The sequence below is a fragment of the Chenopodium album genome, chromosome 21 (genome assembly GCF_948465745.1).
Source record: "Chenopodium album chromosome 21, dcCheAlbu1.1, whole genome shotgun sequence".
In the NCBI taxonomy this organism is placed as follows: Eukaryota; Viridiplantae; Streptophyta; class Magnoliopsida; order Caryophyllales; family Amaranthaceae; genus Chenopodium; species Chenopodium album.
In genome coordinates this window covers 21,524,668-21,544,870 of record NC_137854.1, presented here as the reverse complement: position 1 = coordinate 21,544,870, position 20,203 = coordinate 21,524,668, and the positions used below count along the sequence as shown (strand labels likewise).

At 34.3% G+C, this 20,203-nt stretch overlaps 3 protein-coding genes across 3 annotated transcripts; all 3 read left to right on the top strand.

Moving 5' to 3' along the window:
• The first annotated feature begins 969 nt into the window (after window positions 1-969).
• Window positions 970-3,196, top strand: LOC145600554 (uncharacterized). Its single transcript, XM_081656438.1, has 4 exons — window positions 970-1,037; window positions 1,610-1,934; window positions 2,015-2,195; window positions 2,286-3,196. Exons 1-4 carry the CDS (start codon window positions 970-972, stop codon window positions 3,194-3,196), a joined length of 1,485 nt encoding a protein of 494 aa, XP_081512564.1.
• A 2,988-nt stretch (window positions 3,197-6,184) lies between these two features.
• Window positions 6,185-6,634, top strand: LOC145600553 (uncharacterized). Its single transcript, XM_081656437.1, has one exon. The coding sequence runs from the start codon at window positions 6,185-6,187 to the stop codon at window positions 6,632-6,634; it is 450 nt and encodes a 149-aa protein (XP_081512563.1).
• A 62-nt stretch (window positions 6,635-6,696) lies between these two features.
• Window positions 6,697-7,161, top strand: LOC145600552 (uncharacterized). The gene has a single exon (XM_081656436.1). The coding sequence runs from the start codon at window positions 6,697-6,699 to the stop codon at window positions 7,159-7,161; it is 465 nt and encodes a 154-aa protein (XP_081512562.1).
• Window positions 7,162-20,203: the final 13,042 nt, after the last annotated feature.

Genomic DNA, 20,203 nt, shown 5'->3' with positions numbered 1-20,203 from the left:
GTATATGTAAGCATTAAATGTACGATTTTATTTTCCACATTGCATTGCAAACTAAACTTTTCAAAACTCACTTTATTCTAAAGAAGTGAATGCCAATGCAAAATTGCAAATATTATAACTCTCTCCTTCTCTTTCTTAATTACTGAATCAAATGAGACTTACATGATACTATACAGTAACTGTGTGTTTTCTTCACCTAAATTTGTTTTAAAATTGTATTATTATCATTTTTAGATCAAATTATACCTGATCATAGCTCTATTAAAATTCAAAGTGAACCTAACTCACCCTATACTATTCAAATATACACGTTACAAATGAAACCAATTTGCAACTGATTAACCATTGGAAAAATTCTTTGACTTTTCAAATAATTATTAAAAAAACAACATAGCCTCCATCCAAAACCAAAAAAGGACCTTTTATAATAATAATAGCACACTTGCCATTATAATAATGCCTACGCCATGTCATATAGACATACACTAACTAAAATTTAAACCATGAAATTTTCTAATGCTTTTATGATGAAATCAATCGGTCCCAGCTACTTTAACTATTACACTTCTCATGTTGGTGAGAAAACAATATCATTATAATATAATAAAGTAACAACAATTGTAAAGGGATTGGAACCTAACCATCTATAACTTATCCCCAAATTCGAAATATCCCAAACAGTGAACTGGATAAGACACAAAAAAAAAAAAAAATGATAAAGTAACAATTTCCATAATAATTGTTCAAGAAAATGTGACACACACTAATCAATAAGCTTATAAAAATATTTAATAATTGTGATATATATGCACACTAATATTTCATTAATCTTTAGAGTCAATACATGTTCATTTATTCTATCAATAATTGAAACATATTAAATTTTTATCAAATTTACTATATAGTATTTCATTCATTATACAGCAATTCATATTGGTGAAAGTATCATATCGCACAATTTTACGTGTAATGGACAATGAAATATCCAAGGTGGTAGCACAATTTTTGGTGATAGTGGCATTCAAGGCAATCCTAATGTAATGCATAACAACAATGATCAAAGAAGAAATAGGGGAAGAGTCTATCATCGTTCTGCAATAAACTTTCATGAGCAAAGAGGAGTCCCGATCGTTCAACTATCACCTCCGAGAACGTGTGAGTTTTGTCAAGCTCGCCTTTTTCATAATGAAACATCCCAAATATGTTGTTTGTCTGGGAAGATTACCTTGCCAACCTTACCTGTTCCCGAAGATCTACGTTTTTTATACATTGATCAAACACCTATTGGAATACAATTTAAGAGTGACATTAGAAAAATTAATCACTTATTCGCTTTAACCTCCATGGGAGTGCACTTAGGTGAGAGCTTAGCTAATGCTCAACACGGAGTATACACATTTCGAGCTCAAGGGTCTATATATCACTAGATAGGCGGGCTGCTCCCAACTACATCAGAATCTCGACCACGATTCCTTCAGTTGTACATATATGACACTGAGCATGAGGTTGAAAATCGTCTTGCAGAGAATAACACAATACGACAAGATATTGTAGAAAAAATTAAAACCATCCTTGATCGGTGCAATCCTTTTGTTCATAATCTTTGAAGTTTGGCTCAACAAGGAAACATACAAGATTGTGCACTCCGTATTAATGAACAACCATCAGATCGACCACAATATTGTCTTCCTACTGCTTCTCAAGTTGCGGCTGTGATTGTCGGAGGAGAAGAGGTTGCGAACTTAAATCCAAGAGATATTTTAGTTCAATCAACCTATGGCCAATTAATGAATGTGTTGGATACTGCTGGATACTATGATCCCCTTCAATATCCATTACTTTTTCCATACGGTTCTTATGAATGGTCGATAAACAGTCTTGATAATAATGGAAGAACCATACCTTGTCGAGCATTCTACGCTTATATCATTCAAGTAAAGTACACTCCTCTCTCGGATTAACACGTAGATTTATATTATTTTCTCATATTTTAACAATAATTTATTGATTGTAGGTACGACAATATGTCTCCATCATCTTAATGGCAGGGCGCTTATTTCAACAATTCATTGTTGACATGTTTGTGAAAATTGAGGCAAATAAGCTAAGATGGATTCGAGATAATCAAGATACAATTAGAGCTGAATTTTATCAGGGACTTCAAGATTGTTTAGATGTCGGAGAACTCAATCCAGGTTCTTTTCTTAAATATGTTGTTTGCCTTTAATTTTAATTTTACTATTATTATGTACTATAATATAATTTACGGTACATTGTAATTATAGCAAATGCCGGGAAAACAACCGTTCTATCTTCTTCGTTTGTCGGGTGTCCAAGAGACATGAATCAAAGATTTCAAGATGCAATGGCATTAGTTACACATTATGGAAAACCAAACCTGTTTTTGACAATGACATGCAACCCATCGTGGGGAGAAATTGTAGATGAGTTATTGCCAGGTCAAACAGCACAAGATCGTCCCGACTTAATTACCAGAATATTCCATGCAAAATTTGAGGAATTCAAGATGGACGTTGTAGAAAAAGGAGCTCTAGGGAAGGTTATTGCCTATGTCTTTGTCATTGAGTTTCAAAAAAGAGGCTTACCACATGTTCACATGTTGCTCATTTTTGACGAAAAAGACAAACCAAAATCTCCGGAAGAGTATGACACATTTGTGAGAGTCGAGATACCTGATAGAGATGAAGAACCACGATTATACGATGCTGTTTTGAAGCATATGATCCATAATCCGTGTGGCGAAGGTCGTCGAAATTCTTCTTGCATGGAAAATGGGGTTTGTAAATGTAAATTTCCTAAACCCTTTGCAGAAAGCACATTCCAAGGCAAGAACTCATATCCTATTTATCGTCGTCGTGGTGATCGTTCGCCAGTGCCTTTACATGAGAATAGTGCAACCTTCGTTGATAATGGTTGGGTTGTTCCATATAATTCATGGTTGCTACTAAAATATGATTGTCATATCAATGTAGAGATCTGCAGTAGCATCAAGAGTGTCAAATATTTGTACAAGTATGTGCATAAGGGTGTAGATCGTGTTTCAATGGAAGTTCAAATAGGGGCTGAACACAATGAGATTCAACAATATGTGGATGCTAGGTGGGTATGTGCACCTGAAGCATTATGGAGGATATATCAGTTTCCCATTACTCGAATGTGTCCATCTGTTGATTGATTACAGCTACATTTGTAAGATAGGTAAATGGTTAGATTTAGTACAAATCAATCTATTGAAGACATCCTTCAAATGCCACAAAACTCTCGAACTAAGCTCACAGAGTTCTTCAAGATGAATTCCTTAGATCCAGAGGCAAGAACATACCTATATAGAGAATTTCCTCAACGTTATTGGTGGCTGACGGTTACAAAAACATGGAGAAAAAGGAAGAGTACTGTAGACACCCATTTGTGTCTCCCCAAAACCAAACCCAGTGATGAATACCTTTCACGCCGAACCATAATCGAATGAGGTGAAAGTGTGAAAAGTCAAGTGTTGCGGTTAGTTTTTATTGAAATCCTTCTTTCTGTTTTCGAAAACCAATTCTATTTTATAAAAATGTCCATTACAGTTTATTTTGGTCCATGATAAGGGTCCAATAATAGTGTAGTTGGATGGGGCTTTAAAAGACCTTTCCAACGATATATTATAAGCCCAATTCCGATGAATAATGAGGAAGTTATGGCCAAAATACTAAACTGGGCCCAAACCGGATTTTACCTACGACCCAATGATCATGAGGAGGGTCCAAAGGTTTAATCCTATTTCTAAACTAATTAGGATTTATTAGAATCTTCTATACGTATTTTAAAATATCTTAATTATCCTTTTTTGAAAAGATAAGATTATAGAATTTGATTTGAATATAAACTTTCCTTTTTTAAAACTTTCCTAACTATATTCGGATTTAAAGATGTTCAAAGACAGTCAGATATTATTTCGGTACCTAATATTTTTTATCCAAATTTTGTAAGGTTGGATAGATCTTGAAATTATCTTTCCAATGATATATTATAATATTAAATCCGAGCTATAACAAAAAAGATATGAAAGATATACGACACTCTATCCAAAACTGACACCGTCCTACTATTTCGGCCATATCTTTTTATCTACGAAAGATTTTAATCTGATTCTAATTTCATTGGAAAGTAGACTTCAAGAGCTTTCCAACGACATATTATATGACTTATTTGGACTTTTGGATCAAAAGATATGATAAAAACAAAATTCACAAAAACTGTTGTCTACGAGTTTTATTTCGATTTGAATTCGGATTTCTTTTCTTATTCTTCGACCTTCTCTTTTTTCTTATAAATAGAGGTCATATCTCTCCTTTTTCAATCATCAACTCTTATCAACGATCAATTCTCATCAACTTTCATCAATTACTATCAATTCTCTCTATCAATTTTCATCAATTACTATCAACTCTCATCAAGAATTACTTAATTCTTATTTTCTCTCTATCTTTCTAAACCAACCTTTTACAAAACACAATTCCGCATTCACAAGACTTAGAATCTCTTAGCCAAGTTCGAAGTTGCCTTCGCCCTAGACATGCAAGGTTTAATATTTTCTAAGGGTTTGGTCCCAAATCCAGTCTAAACTTTATAACTCTTTCTTTCAATTATTTAATTTAATCCTTTAATTATTCTTTATTATTTTCATTGAAGTATACTAACTTGTGTATTTTGTTATTAGAAAGAGGTACGAGGCTTCAAAATAAGTAGATTAGCTTACTCCTTATTTTATTAACAATGTAGAAAGCATGTTTATTATTGTTTTATAATTCCTAGTATCATGTTAGGATGTGTTTAATTCCTAGTATCATGTTAGGATGTTATTTTATTCTTTCTAGTATCATGTTTAGGGTGCCTTTAATCTTTTCTAATATCATGATATCATGTTAGTACCATGTTAGGTTTAAAGCTTCGATCTTTATTGTTTAGTGATCTGCTAGGAGTTGTTATTAATCTCATTAGTATCATGCCTAGGATCTTGCTATTATTATTAAGCTTTATTATGCCTTATCATGCTATTATCATCGTTATTATTATTTATTGTTTATTATTATGTTGCTTGATATTATTTTTATTGTTATTGCTTGATCACACCTTTTATGATTGTTAAAGGGAATTTGTACTTGAAATCACGCTTAATAAGATAATTATTAATTTTGTTTAGGCTAATGTGGTTTTAATACAAGTGATCGCCAATAATAGATTTACTTGTGCATTAATATTCAACCAACATAGATAAACAGGGTAGGTTTAATGTAATGTTTGTATGTTATTCGAAAAGCGCACATGAATACCAGCAGAACAAAGTAGAGGCCTATTTTATAGGGCGGGTCCTTTCTTTTGTAGATTGGATTCGTACCCTCATCCCCGGACCCTATTTGGTTCAAGACCTTATGGAGTTGATGGTCCTTTTGGATTGTCTTTTGGGTTTACAAGTTCCTAAAACTTGTTGGCAACTCTTTTGCTCTCTTTTCCTTCCCTTTGGAATGCTACCATGCTTAAGTGTATGATCACAGTGGGGTTCAAGTTTGGGATCATAATCCTTGAAATATTCCCTACAAGTACACAAAGAGTGATAGGTAGAATCTACACAGCCTCACCAATGGAAGGAGAAAGATTTTTCTTGCGTTTGTTGTTGGATCATGTTAAAGGCCTCGAATCATTTGAGCATCTACGTACTGTCTATGGGATTGTTTATTCTACTTTTAGAGAAGTAGCTGAAAAACTAGGTCTCATGGAGAATGATGCAAGCATTCGTGATTATTTGCGTGAAGCATCGAACTCTAAGATGCCATCATCATTGAGAAGATTGTTTGTCACGTTATTGGTTTATTGTTAACCAACTGGGGTTCGATATTTATGGGATGAATTTTATCATTACATGGCTGAAGACTACTTATATTCAACTTCAACAAATCTAGAGCTGGTACGTGATTCAGTTCTCTATGATATAGATCGCATGTTAAAACAATTAGGAAAGAGTGTCAATGACTTTGACTTACCTAAAATAAACATGCGATTGGATGGAAATGCACAAGTAGCTAGAGCCATACATGATGAATTATCATCATCAGTGCCCCCTGAAGACGTGCATTGTGCGGAGCATCTTAATGACGACTAACGGTCTTCATTTGATATCATAATGGAAGCTATTGATGCAGACAATGGTCGAATTTTCTTCATAGATGGTCCAGGTGGGACAGGTAAGACTTACCTATATCGAGCCATACTTGCAACAGTCAAGCTTAGAGGGAAATTTGGATTACCAGTAGCCAGCTCGGGTATTGCTGCCACACTATTGCATCGAGGAAAAACCGCTCATAAAACTCTTGGTATTCCGGTTACGCTGCATGCTTTGTCAACTTGGAAGTTTAGTAAACAAGATGTAGAGGCACAATTGGTCAAGTATGCAGCTGTCATTATATGGGATGAAGCAACAATGACTCATCAACATGCGTATGAAGCAATTGATCGTAGTTTAAGAGATCTAACAGGGGTTGATGTTCCATTTGGCGGCAAAGTCGTAGTGTTTGGTGGAGATTTTAGACAAATTTTACCCGTGTACCGAAAGGAACAAAGGCTCAAACTATAGATGCATGTTTGGTCAGGTCAACACTATGGAGACATGTTCAGCTACTCCATCTCACTCAAAATATGAGATCGATACAGGATCCTGAATTTGCAGCCTTTCTTTTAAGAGTTGGAGATGGATGTGAGCCTACAGTTGATGAAGACATGATAAAGTTACCATCTTCAATATGTGTAGGAAATGGTGATAATATTTCAGTTGATAATCTTATCCATCAAATATTCCCAAACCTCACTAAGCACGTAGGTGATGTGTCATACATGGTACAAAGAGCTATAATAACACCAACAAATGACAAAGTTGACATGCTTAATGAGAAGATACTTACAGAGTTTGTCGGAGAAGAAAAAACCTACTACTCATGTGACAGTGTTCCAGAAGATCGTCAAAATCTCTATCAACAGGAGTTCTTGAATTCATTATCCTTTGGTGGTTTGCCACCACATATTCTTAAGCTGAAAATTGGCTCTCCAATCATGCTTTTGAGAAATATTGATACAACAGTGGGTTGTGTAATGGGACAAGGTTAATATGTAGTCGGTTAAGGGATCATGTGATTGAGGCAGAAATTTTGACTGGAAGTCATAAAGGGACACGAGTGTCCATTCCACGTATTCCTTTACAAACGGCAGAAGATGTGAAGTTGCCATTTGAAATGATCCGGAAACAATTTCCTGTGAAATTGTGTTTTGCTTTGACCATAAACAAATCGCAGGGGCAAACCATTCCTCATGTTGGCATATATCTCCCCCAACATGTTTTCAGACATGGACAGTTAAATGTTGCACTATCGAGAGGGACCTCACAAGAAACAACCAGAGTTTTGGTTAGTAAAGGAGATGTTCGAGGTAGATGTGGTGTATTTACAAAAAATGTCCTCCTGCCTCATATGCCACAACCCTAATTATCAGGTACAATCGTAAATATTAAACATGCATACATAACTATTTAAGTAATATACATCTATGAAATGACTTCATTATCTTCTTATCAGGGAGCAAGCTAAGCATGATAAAAGTCAACAACTAAGCATCAAAAGTGTATGGAAGCTAAAACAACTCATGCTAAGGATATTTTTTATGTTTTTTATATTGTAATTTTATTACAGCATTATCTCCAAGTATATCTACAATATGTATGCGAAAATAATTTCAAGTCTTAATTTTCATAAAATATCATGTATGTATGTGGTATATTGTGCACGCATGGCGTGCATATTTTAGCTTGTTATATTTTAAAGAGTTTTACTTGGAGTAAAATAAGTGTTTTTATGAAAATGTGATTTTAATTGTAAAACGTAGAATTTACGACTTAATCACATTAAGGAGGGGATTCCCAGTGCAAAACGTATGGATTTTCTTAATCGGCGCGAGATGACAAATCTGTCGCCCGGCGTGCCTGTCGCCTGGTGACAGATGACAGTTTGATTCCGTGTTAGCTCGAAGTATTTCTATCGTTTTCGGACTATTTTTCTATAAATAGGGTCCTTGGACCTCCGTTTTCAATCATCAACAATCACTTAATTCTCTCTTTTCTCTCTCTTGAGCAATATAGCTTTCTTTCTCTCTTGCTTTCTAAACCAACCTTTTTACAAACACAATTCCGCAATCACAAGATCTAGACACACCTAGCCAAGTTCAAAGTTGCCTTTGCCCTAGACGTGAAAGGTCGATACCTTCTGAGGGTTTGGACTCAATTCCAGTCCAAACATTTTAACTCTTTCTTTCAATTATTTAATTTAATTCTTTGCTTTAATATTTTATTGAAGTTTACTAACATGTGTATTTTGTTATTAGAAAGAGACACGAGGCATCAAATTATGTAGTCTTATTGCTCTATTCTTGTAGAAAGCATGTTTATATTTATTTAATTCCTAGTATCATGTTAGGATGTTATTATTGTTTTCTAGTATCATGTTTAAGGTGCTTTTTACTCTTTCTAATAACATGTTAGTACCATGTTAGGTTCAAAGCTTTGATCTTTATTGTTTAGTGACATGCTAGGGTTTGTTATTAATCTTGTTAGTATCATGCCTAGGGTCTTGCTATTATTATTAAGCTTTATTAATATGATTATGATTATACATTATTATGATTATTATCATGATTATTATTATATTGCTTGATGTGTTATATTATTGTTATTGTTTGATCACGCCTTTTATGCAGGTTTAAAGGGAATTTGTACTTGAAATCACGCTTAATAAGATAATTGATGATTTGGTTTAGGCTAATATGATAATTAATAATTTGGTTTAGGCTAATATGATTTTAATTCAATTGATCGCCAATAATAGTTTTATTTGTGCATTAATATTCAACCAACATAGACTAAACAGGTTTAGGCTTAACTTAATGATTGCATGTTATTCAGAAAGCGAACATGAATACGAGAAGAATAAAATAGAGGCCTATTTTATAGGGCAAGTTATTTCTCTTTTAGATTGGATTCGTACCCTCATCCCCGAACATCCAGTCATGGTTCCAGACCTATTGGAGTTGACGATTTCATGGATTGTTAAGGGGTGTAACCTTCACCCTGTGAACAGTTTACAAGTTACTAAAACTTGTTGGCATCTCTTTTTCTCTTGTTTCCTTCCCTTTGGACACCACCATGCTTAAGTGTATGATCACAGTGGGGTTCAAGTTTGGGATGCTTGAAATTATTCCTTAAAAAACGGCATAAAATGAAAATGGCACAAAAGCTGTACAAACGGCATAAGATGAAAATGACACAAAAGCATTACAAACGGCATAAGATGAAATTGACACAAAAACAGTACAAGCGTCATAATGATTGCCAGATGCATATGAAACGAACGTCTGCAAAACATCATACTAAGACGGCAGGCGGACAAGAACGCCTCGTCTCTCAACCACTTGTGATTGGGTGTCCAGTTCTTGGGCACATATATCAGTTCCCTGGTTGAGAGGGGTTCAGTGGTTAGCTCAGAAAAGCCTGACTCTGTTATTTTTTAAAAATCCTCATTTGTAATCTAGGGGAGGACATATTTTTGGCTTAGTAGATCAGGCTTCCTATTGTACCGACTGTACTCATGGTTCTCTCTTTGCTTGGGGGCAGAAACCAAGTAGAACCTCTCTTTCCAAGTATCCCACTTAATTAGACGGTTTGTCTAAGGTCATTTCGTACTTGGGATATATGGTCATAGAATACCACGCTCTCCAACCGCCTGAGTTGAGACTGAGATAATGCATAAGAGCAAAAGCCTCCCAACCGGGGTGAATCCTAACCATTCACAGGTGGCGATGTAGCCCAGGATATTGACCCAGGAGTTTATTGTGTCACTGCCACACGCCTAGGCCATATTCTGAGGATAGCCTTTATTGCGTTATGGAGTGGGAAGAGGAGACCGACTAAGAATACCACCTCATAACAGCCGAAATAGCAGTCGACGTTTCTCTGCTCGTCCTCCCAGTCGATGGTGCACAACTCAAGCGGCACCCGGATCTTGTATCCTTCGCCAAAAGGACATTTGAGTTTGAAGTCCTCTAGCCCCTTCTCCATCACCTCTCTATCTTTGGTTGTAACATGGATCTCGGTTGGGTTATTTTTATCCTTCCACTTTTTGCACTCTTCCTCCTCGCTGTCCTCAAGCGGGGGGAAGATCGTAATCACTACTATCCTCAGAGCTAGACCTAGAGACGATGTTACCCCCGTCTCTCTCTTGAGAAACTTCATTTTCAGAACCAAAGGCAGAGGCGGCTTCTTCCCCGTCTGCATATTCAGGCTCCATCCCTTACAAACCTTCATTGGAGACAGTCTCTTCCCTGTCTCCCCCATCAGATTTAGTTAGGATCCCACTACTTAGGGTGCTAGGTATCCTAGAAGGGAAGTTATCTGCTTCATCAACCGGCATATCTACCCCCTCAACCGGCATATCTTCCCCCTCAACCAGCGATATTTCTTTAGACGGTACTTCTAATGTACCGTCTCTTCTTCGCCGTCTGGTGGCTGTTTGTTTGGTTATAACCATTGTGTCCTGCACAGACACAAAGGCGGTCAGTTTTGGGGATGTACAAAACTGCTCCATACACCTAGAGCCGGCACCTCCAGTCCTAGACTTAGTCGTACCAGGAGACCGGCTAACTACTAACCTAGGTTGTGCCGTGTGTGTTAATTGGTGGTGAATCCATTTATTGCAAGAAATATACACAAACGGGAAAAACAAGAAAGAGCTTCGAGGGGTAAAGACGGTACCTTAAGATTTGAATCCGAAATGCGTCAGGCGTTGACCGGCTGTATTAGCCGGGCACGAAATAAGCTGTTTGTGGTTAACATAAGCGGTTATCAAGCTTTCTCTTTAAAGAAATTTGACTTTCTCTCTCTAGATAATTTTTGGAAACGTCCAAAAAGAGGGGGGATAAAAGTCCTATTTATAGAGGGGTAAATTCAGGGGCAACTCTGTAATTTCCCAGAAGGTGAACAGTTAAAACTTATCACCCTATTGTTGAGTGACGTGTGTCACAGATGCCACGTGTCGTGCCACGTCACATCTGTCAGGGGAAAATGTTTTGGGTAAAAATTACCCATGCCGCGTGGCCGAACCAATGGGCGACACGTGTTAGCCTGGGATAAGTCCAAAGTGACCTATCCCCATTTGACACGTGGCGCTCCTAAAGATTGGGAGAAACGATGGCCTTCTGATGGATGACCTAAGCATGTCGTTAAGTGCTCAAATATCATCAACAAAATTTATAAACTCTACTACACCTAAACTTAGTATAGGGTAGGTCGAGGTCGATCCACGAGGCTAGAATGGTGTTCTAAATGCTAAAGTCTTACGCTAAGCTATTCCGAAAGGTTTGAAAAGGTTTGGTGTAGTCTAGGTTTAATCAGCTAAATAAGAATTAGAAATCAATATCAAAAGAACTAGGGATTTAGGATCCACATGCATTCATAATAGACACACTAATTGGATAGGAAGTTAATCAATCAAACATTGCAGAGGAAAATAGTAATTGCAAGAGAACTCAAAGAGCTATTTCCTAGAGGTCAAACTAGTGGTCTCTCTACGAATGACTAGCTAGGAACATTACAAATCAAGCTCAATTGATAAATGTAATCTCCAAATCAATGGTCCGTATCATTGAAGAATCATAATGCAATCTAGCATGAAAATCAAGGTTAGCTCGCTACTCCTCGACAAATCACACACATGCACAATTTCCATTGACCAATGTAATCACAATGTCAAAATCCTCTAATTAGATATGATTTATCATTCTTACATGCTTCACCACATCCCTAGCAATGAATCTACTCACAATACATTGTAGAATCTAAGATCAAAACTAAACTAATCACAAATTTCATCATCACATTGCAATAAAAGTTTCGACAATCAAATCAACAATTACACTAAAGATTCAACAATATATCAAAGATCAAACAATTGAAATTGCATTAAAGAGTAAGCTTACGAAACTTTGATCAATATCATAGGAAATGAAGATCAAATGTAGCAATCATCAAATTACCAACTTTCTCTCTCTAAAATTTAAGAACAAGAACTTCAAGCTTCAACTTTCTCTCTCTAAAAATCTATTCTAAAATTTGCCAAAAACATTGTATCACTAAAAATAGAAGAAAAATTTATAAGTAGTAAAACTAACAATAGAGATATTAGTTAGATGTCCAAAAGAACCCGTACAGCGCGCCCTCTCCTCAAAATGCGCGACCGCGAAGAAAAGGGTATGGAACAGAGGAGGCAAGCTGTGCGGCCGCGTAAGGGACGTGTGTGCCAGCACCTGGGAGCAGGGGACTTCCTCCTCGTGCGTTCTTCGATGCTTCCATGTGGTCCACTACTTGACGAACTTGATGAACACTGGAAGTGGCAGACTCCAAGGGCTCCCACGGTGGGTTCAACACCGTATTTTGGTGTCCACGCAACTCGAGTGCAAGGCCTTGGAAACTTGGAACTTGCACATCTTCATACTTGGGCTTCAAAGGGGAGACACCTTGCATCATGAGCATTGTAAACCCCGAGAAAAGGTCTTGGAGAACCTTGGACAATGTCTTTCTCCTAAAATCTAAAGAAAACAAACAAATAATGGAGAAAAAGGAGAAATAAACTAAGAAATGCAGGAAAATGAGAAAACAACTAAAGAAAACACAAACTAAAGAAATCTAATATATATAAATAAAGTAGGCATTTTACAAAAGCATTCGGAGCGCCACATGAGCAAAGGTAGATTTCGACCAATTAAAACTTAGATTTGTATTTTATTTTATAATTAAAAAATTCACTCACCATGTAAACAAAATTGGCAACTGAGATTAAAAAGTTTTGCCACGTAGATAAAAAATAAACCGTATGATTACATGGGAAAGATTTTTATCATGTAATTATCAATTTAAAGCATGACAATTTAAAGAAAAAAACTTATACGATAATTTATAATAAAAAATATAAACATATTATTATATGATTATGACATAAATAATATAAAATTTAATTGATAAAAATACAATTAAAGATAAATTTTGATAGAATTATGATAAGAAACAAAAATTATTCCTTAAACCTAATTAAATTAAAATTTGTAATACCTACCATTATAAATTAAAAAAAAATAATGATAATAATAATAATTATTATTATGATTTAAAAGAAAATACCATTATAAATTGAAAAAAATAAACATAATAATAATTATTATTATGATTTAAAAGAAAATCACAATTAAAACAAATATAATCCTTTTATATTATGTTTGATAATTGTCATCATTAATATGTAAAGTATGTAAACATAGTATGGTTTTTAGAATGTCACAATTAGAAAAACATAATCCTTATAGATAATATTTTTTTTTTTTAAAGAAAATGATATTAGATTAAAAAAGAATGATAAAGTTTACTATATTTTAAAAAAGATATGATTTAATATTATAAAGCTAGAGTTTTTAACTTAAATAAGCATTATGAATTTAATTCACATCACCACCAATTGACCACAAAAGATGTACTACCTCCGTTAAATGTTATGTGCAACTTTGGGGTATTATTTATGAGGAAATGTATAAGAAAAGGAAAAGCAAGATTAAAAAAATCAACAGAAATATACAAAAATATTAGATAAAAAACCGTGCATCGCACGTGCTTACATCTAGTAAAGGATAAAACTAAGAAAAAAGAGATAAAAGAGCTAGAAAAGCAAATGAAATTCATCCTAAAAGAGGCCAAATGAGTGTCATAAATGACTCTCATCACCTTCAGGGCCCAAAACCTGAGAAAGCCGCAATGCGGCGCTGCCCATCAAAATTAGGTCAAAGTGACCTAATAAAGGGCACATTTACCAATGACTCTATAAATAGGGATATTCCCCCATTTTGGAGGCACTTTCATTTATTACGACATACCTACATTCTCTCACATCAGAGAAAACGCCTAATCTCGGAATCCGAGAACATCTCACTTTTACTTTCCGCTCCTTTTCATACTCTCCAGACACGTTCTAACTTTATCGTCACAGGCAGAGCTCCGACCAACCGGAGTCTCCGTGTTTTGCAGGTATAGACTGCGCGGGACCAGACATGGAGTTGTAACCCTCCAGAGAGTCCAGAAAAACCCCAAAACAATAATATCTTTGCTTGTATGACGCACCGAATACTATTTTTTCTTATATTGTAATTTTTTATACCTCAACTAGAGGTGATCAACTTTTTTTTTTTTTTTTGAAGAAAACTAGGGGTGATCAACTACGGTGCAATCCACTAGCCCCATCCGAAAGTACGGCGGGTTTTGACAAGCTTTAAAACACATATTTTGTTGAATATCCAAACTCGGCCCAAAAAACCCAACAGCCCATTTAGACCCAATAAGCGCGCTACTTTTTGCTGGTTTGAACACGAGATATGGTGTTAAAACCCGACCCGTCCCAAACTTTTATCACCTCTAACCTCAACTACTCCACTTTAGACCTGACAAATGGGTCATTCGGGTCGGGTCACTTTCGGGTCAGGTCATTTCGGGTCAGCTAACATTCGGGTCTGGTATATGTCGGGTTGGGTCGATTGGGTCAATTTTGTAATACCCCGTATTTTCATACGTATTTTCCTAATTAATTAATAAGGAATAATTTTATTAAAAGGGTATTTTAGTAAATTTATTAATTGGAGCCTAAAAATTATATTTGAATTTTGGCGCCAAAAGTATTTTGAAATCTAATTATTATATTGGATAAGATTTATTATCCATTTATCTTATTTTAAAAACCGGATTATTTGTATATTTCGGATATTTTAATTAAAACAAAATTTTATTTTGTTAATTATATTAAATGGCCGAAAATTCCTATTTATTTAGCTAGGAAATTCGAATTTTCTATGTATAGAAAATTTGATTTTCTTAGTTATTTATTAGTGAATAATTGGTATTTATTTAATTAATCATTCTATATTATTTACATAATTATTTTTATTCCTTAAACCGAGCAAAAATCTTCTTAGATATTACTAAGGGAATCCGAAAATCAGAGCTATGGAAAGCTCAAGATTTTCGGCCCTCCTGTATTATTTTGGGGGAAATTATTTTGGTAAATTGTATTTTTATTTATCTTCCAAAAATCTATTATTTTCCTTAATTTAATTTTTCCATCTTCTTAATACTTGATCATCATATTCTCCTACCTTTTATTCCTCTTGATTATTCCCCAAGTAATTCCAATTGCCATATTATTTTTCATGACTATACACTTTCCATATTTTTATTATGCTCAATCACCTTAATATCAAAACCTTCCATATTTCTTTCATTCACTTCTCTAGGTAATTCCATAAACCCTACTTGCCATAATTCTTTCTACATTTTCCTACCATAATTCATGCTTATACTAGCCTATAAATACCCCTTCAATTCATGATCAAACACTCACACTAATTCTCATAATTCTCTCTTATTTCTCTCTCAAATTCTTTTCTTATTTCTTTTTCTTTGCTCCTCCTTGCGCACCAACTCCATCGTACACCACCACCTCTCCGGCGCCACCTGCCGCCGCCATCACCTTCAGCACCACCTACTGCAGCCAGCTGTAACACCCTAGAAGTTCCTTTCCTTTAAAAATACCTATTTTACTCTTTAAAATACGATTTAGGAATATCTAAGATATTACCGCCACCGTGAGAACGGCTAAGGCAATTATCAAAGACACACAGCGGAAGACTTAAATCAAAACCATTCAAAACGAGTCAACTTAAAAGTCAACCAAACGAAAGTAAAGTTAAAACCAAAGTCAAACGAAGTCAAATAAAATAAACCTACAACTTGGAACCATTGTAGGCCCTTATCAAAACCAATCAAAATACGAAAACCTTTGCGTTAGTCTCATAAGCATAACATAATATAATATTTGAAAGCACTAAACCACATCTCAACTAATAGAAACTAGCATGATTCTCTCTTCACTCATGCCCCGTCATGAATATGCTTCAACACCTGAAAATATTATCTCCACTTGTCCCCACTACTCTCCGTTAAAAATGGGTCATCATAGGGCCAAGATAAAGACATGACCAAACACACAAACACACACAATCAGCAAAGCTGAGTACATAAGCGTAAATAAACACACTAACATGCTTTTACCTATCAACACACACTTACCTCAATGCACCTATTTACAAGCACACACAACAATCAACAAGACACTTTAACTAGACACTAAATAATTCATTTAGCGTTGATTATGCATCGAACGGGTTTCCAACTATACCTCCTCCAAATAAATTGAGGTTAACTGACACGGGAGTTAACCATGCCAGCGACAAAACCACTCAAAGGTGGCGGAATTCCTGCGTATAATAATAAATAAAAAGGAATGTACAGCGTCCTGTACTCCATTAGAAGTTATGGTGATAAGTCACTATTTTATGTAATTCAACATTGCTTTAATTATTATTTGAGTATAATATTATACAATTTATATGGAATTTTTATGCATATTTATGAAAAGTATTAAAAGTAGTGAACTTAGTACTTAAGCCTAAATTTGTATTATTTTTGCAGGAAATGAAGTATCAAATTAATGAAGTAATGAAGCTAGTTATATGTCCATACTTCTTGTACTCTTCTCACATGCCACAAATATTAAGGAATAAGTGTTTAGTGGTTTTTAATCAACAAATTCCACAAACTTGTAAAAGCCCACAAGTCCAGGACAAGTAATGGGTTTATAATCCACTAATTCTTAAGTCTCAAGTGGAGACAAATGGAGGAAAAACAAAAAAACCCACTACTGTGAGAATGGTAGAAGCGGCGGCAATAGAACCAGGAGGAAACCCTCACAAAACTCACTGATATAAGAGGGCAGCCACGCAGCAGATTAAAGGAGGAGAGGGGAAGACGCAGCAACACACGCAGACGAGGAGACGCACACGGAGATCCAGCAACACGAGCTTTGAGCAACGTCCTGCTTTGTTCTACAACTTGAGTTTTCTCATCTCTCTTTAAGATTATGCAATTAACAATGTTATATATTATTGATTGTGTTTTCTTAATTTCCATGTCTAGCTAATTTCGTTTGTTCTAGGTTAGGGATGTAGTCTTTTACAATTTATCAATGAATTGAATTATATTCTTTGGGTTTGATTTATATGATGCAATTTGATAATCTTATTATTAATTCGTACTTTTAATCTGGCCAATTGATTGTATGTTTAAGGTATTAGATTATTAGCGGAAGTGAAATTTCAATACTAGTTCGTGGGATTATCAAACATCAAGTAGTATAATTTTAGGAATATTTATACACTTGGGGTGGTCTTTTTGAATTCCTATTCTTAATGAGTTTATTTCAATTGTTGTGATCACGGAAGTAGACATAATGTTGATTTAAATATGCGTTTTCTACCTTGGAAGAGGAGATTACATACTATTGGTAATTCGATCATTGTTATATTATATATGTTCAACCCTGCAATTAGTTTAATTACATTATAGAGAGTAATTGGCGAAACCCGAAACCTAGAACTACTTCTTATTATTGTCTATCGTTTTATTATTTTGCAAGCCTTAATCGTTTATAGTTTAGTAGTACTTTTCTCATATTTTCGTCGTCTAAATAATATTCTAGTTTCTTAATTTGGTACTTGAGTAGACCTCCTTGTGGATATGATACCTTGCTCACCCTATATTTACTGTAATTGACCCGTACACTTGCGGTAGATTTAGACCCGACCATATGGTTAAATATAAAACCCCATAACTCCCCCCATTGTTCATACTCAAGGTATATACGTTCCAAGTGTTTTGGTGCGTAATCTCTTTCACTTTACGTTATTTACAAGTTATTGGACTTGGTGATGACTCTCAAAGCATAATAAATCAATCAACAATAATTATTCAATCAACCAAACATACCAATTTAATTCTTGAATAATTAGTGACCACATATTATTTAATGTTGAACCCTTTTTAATTCTACCTCAGTGTCAAAGACACCTTAAACGCATAAAGCGCCAAAAATCCTATCCCGCGATGTTAAAAACACCTTAAGTGCACAAAGGCACCAACATACGATTTATTCCTCGTGTACATAGACACTTATATAGCTCCTTCCTCATGCTTAAAGCATCAATAAAAATTATATGAACCATAATAAAATTCCTTTTCAATATTCCAAACCAAATTAAACAATTAGTTTAATTAAACATGCTCTCTATCATGCCATAAATAAATATGTGGTTCATAAATAATATTCCAAGCTATTACTTTCCATTCAACAATCCATCACAAATAAATCATGCTTCATAATTCAATCACCAATAACATCCAAATTATAATTTTCATTCCAAACCTAGCATGATATTACTTATAATCAATCAAACACATTTAGCATGCTACTACATCAACATAATTATGCTAAGTACGCAAATGTACCTCAATAAAGCCCTTAAAGTGGCTGAAAACACTATAACAATTCCCGAATCAAGTCTCCTACATAAAGGGACAATAATACCAAATTAATTACCCTTGTATACACAATTTCCAGCAACTTAAACTCACTTTAAACCATTTAGAATAATTTGAAAATTATTTAAAAACCCCTAATTAAACTCCTTTTTAATAGGTAATCACACCCTTTTATTAAAATCACAATTATACTACTTTAAATAATATTCCAGCATTTTAAACTAATAAAAAACCCCTTTAAAACTTCATCAAAGTACATCTTTATACTTAAATTATCCATAGAAAAATTAAATTATCTCTTACCCTTTAAACTCAAGGATAAAATTTAAAGCAATAAAAAAAAACCTTCATTAAAAACCAAAAACTGCCCGAAAATCATATTTAGAGGCTGAATTTGGACACGAGAGGGTGGTGCTCACTACCAAGGTAGTAAGTCTTTCTTAAAACGTTGTTTCCACATGGAAAACACTACTTTTTTATCAAAATCGGATGAGTTTAGAACCTGATCGGGATTAATACGGGATTAATATTAACGAACGGAAATCTGAAAAATAAAACACGAATTTACATGTTCAAAATAATCTGGAATTAAGTTAAATTAATTAGTAGTTATAATCACCAAAATTTTAAAACATCATACTATAAAAGCCCTAAATCAATTGTTCATGAAAACCCTAAAATCATGATTTTCAATAATTAAAAACCCTAGGTTATAAAATTTACAAAACTGAAGATTATGACATTTATTAAATCTGAAATTATAAAGTTTAATCATCAACAATACAATTTGATACTAATTAAATTAATTTCAAACACTAAAATCAAAATCCATAAATCAATTATTATAATTACACAATTAATAAAACAAAAGAGAAGAAAATAAGACTAACCTTTTTGTGTGAGAAATTTTTGGGGAAAATAGAGTATTTATAGTGTAGAGTAGGTTAGGGTAGGTTTGGGCTTCATAAAAATAATGGACTTTAAATGATGAAATAGGTGGCCCAAAAGTAAAAATAGGATGATTGGGTTCATAAGAAAGATGGGCTACATTTGGATTAAATACTTGTTGACCCAAATATAAATATTTGCTTTATCTATAATCCAATAATTAAAATGGTTTGACCCAAAACATATTTTACTTTTATAAAACCTTATATTTAAAATATTTTAACCCTTCAAAATAATAAATGAAAATACTTGAGCCCTTAACAGTACATTTTATTAATACTTAAATACTTTATAAAAATACATAAAAATACGGGGTATTACACCAGCTGCCGCCAACGGCCACCCTTGCCGTCACCTCCTCTTTCTCTTTTCAACTCCTTGTTTCTTATCTTTTCTTCTTCTTCTTTTCTCTTATTTAATTAATTATTATTATTATGGGGGATTATTTATAAAAATTAATGAGTAGTTTTAATTATATAAATCAGAATTTTAATAATGTTTATGAGGAAATAATTTAAAAGGTTCATGTACATATAGTTGGGGTTTTTAATTTAATTATTGTGATTGTTTGTTACCCTTATATTAATTAAGGTTATATTTATTTGTAGGGTGTGTTCGATCAAGATTCTTGAGGTTCCTTTGGTGTGATTTTGCTAAGCAAGGATCAAGGTACGTTAGGTGGCTAGATGCCTT

Bases quoted from the DNA above. Each gene is read 5' to 3' on its own strand.
- LOC145600554 (XM_081656438.1), top strand. From the start codon at position 970: ATGGACAATGAAATATCCAAGGTGGTAGCACAATTTTTGGTGATAGTG. The intron at 1,038-1,609 runs GTAATGCATAAC...TAATCTTTGAAG, and splicing joins GCATTCAAGGCAATCCTAAT to TTTGGCTCAACAAGGAAACA. The intron at 2,196-2,285 runs GTTCTTTTCTTA...TTGTAATTATAG, and splicing joins TGTCGGAGAACTCAATCCAG to CAAATGCCGGGAAAACAACC.
- LOC145600553 (XM_081656437.1), top strand. From the start codon at position 6,185: ATGGAAGCTATTGATGCAGACAATGGTCGAATTTTCTTCATAGATGGT.
- LOC145600552 (XM_081656436.1), top strand. From the start codon at position 6,697: ATGAGATCGATACAGGATCCTGAATTTGCAGCCTTTCTTTTAAGAGTT.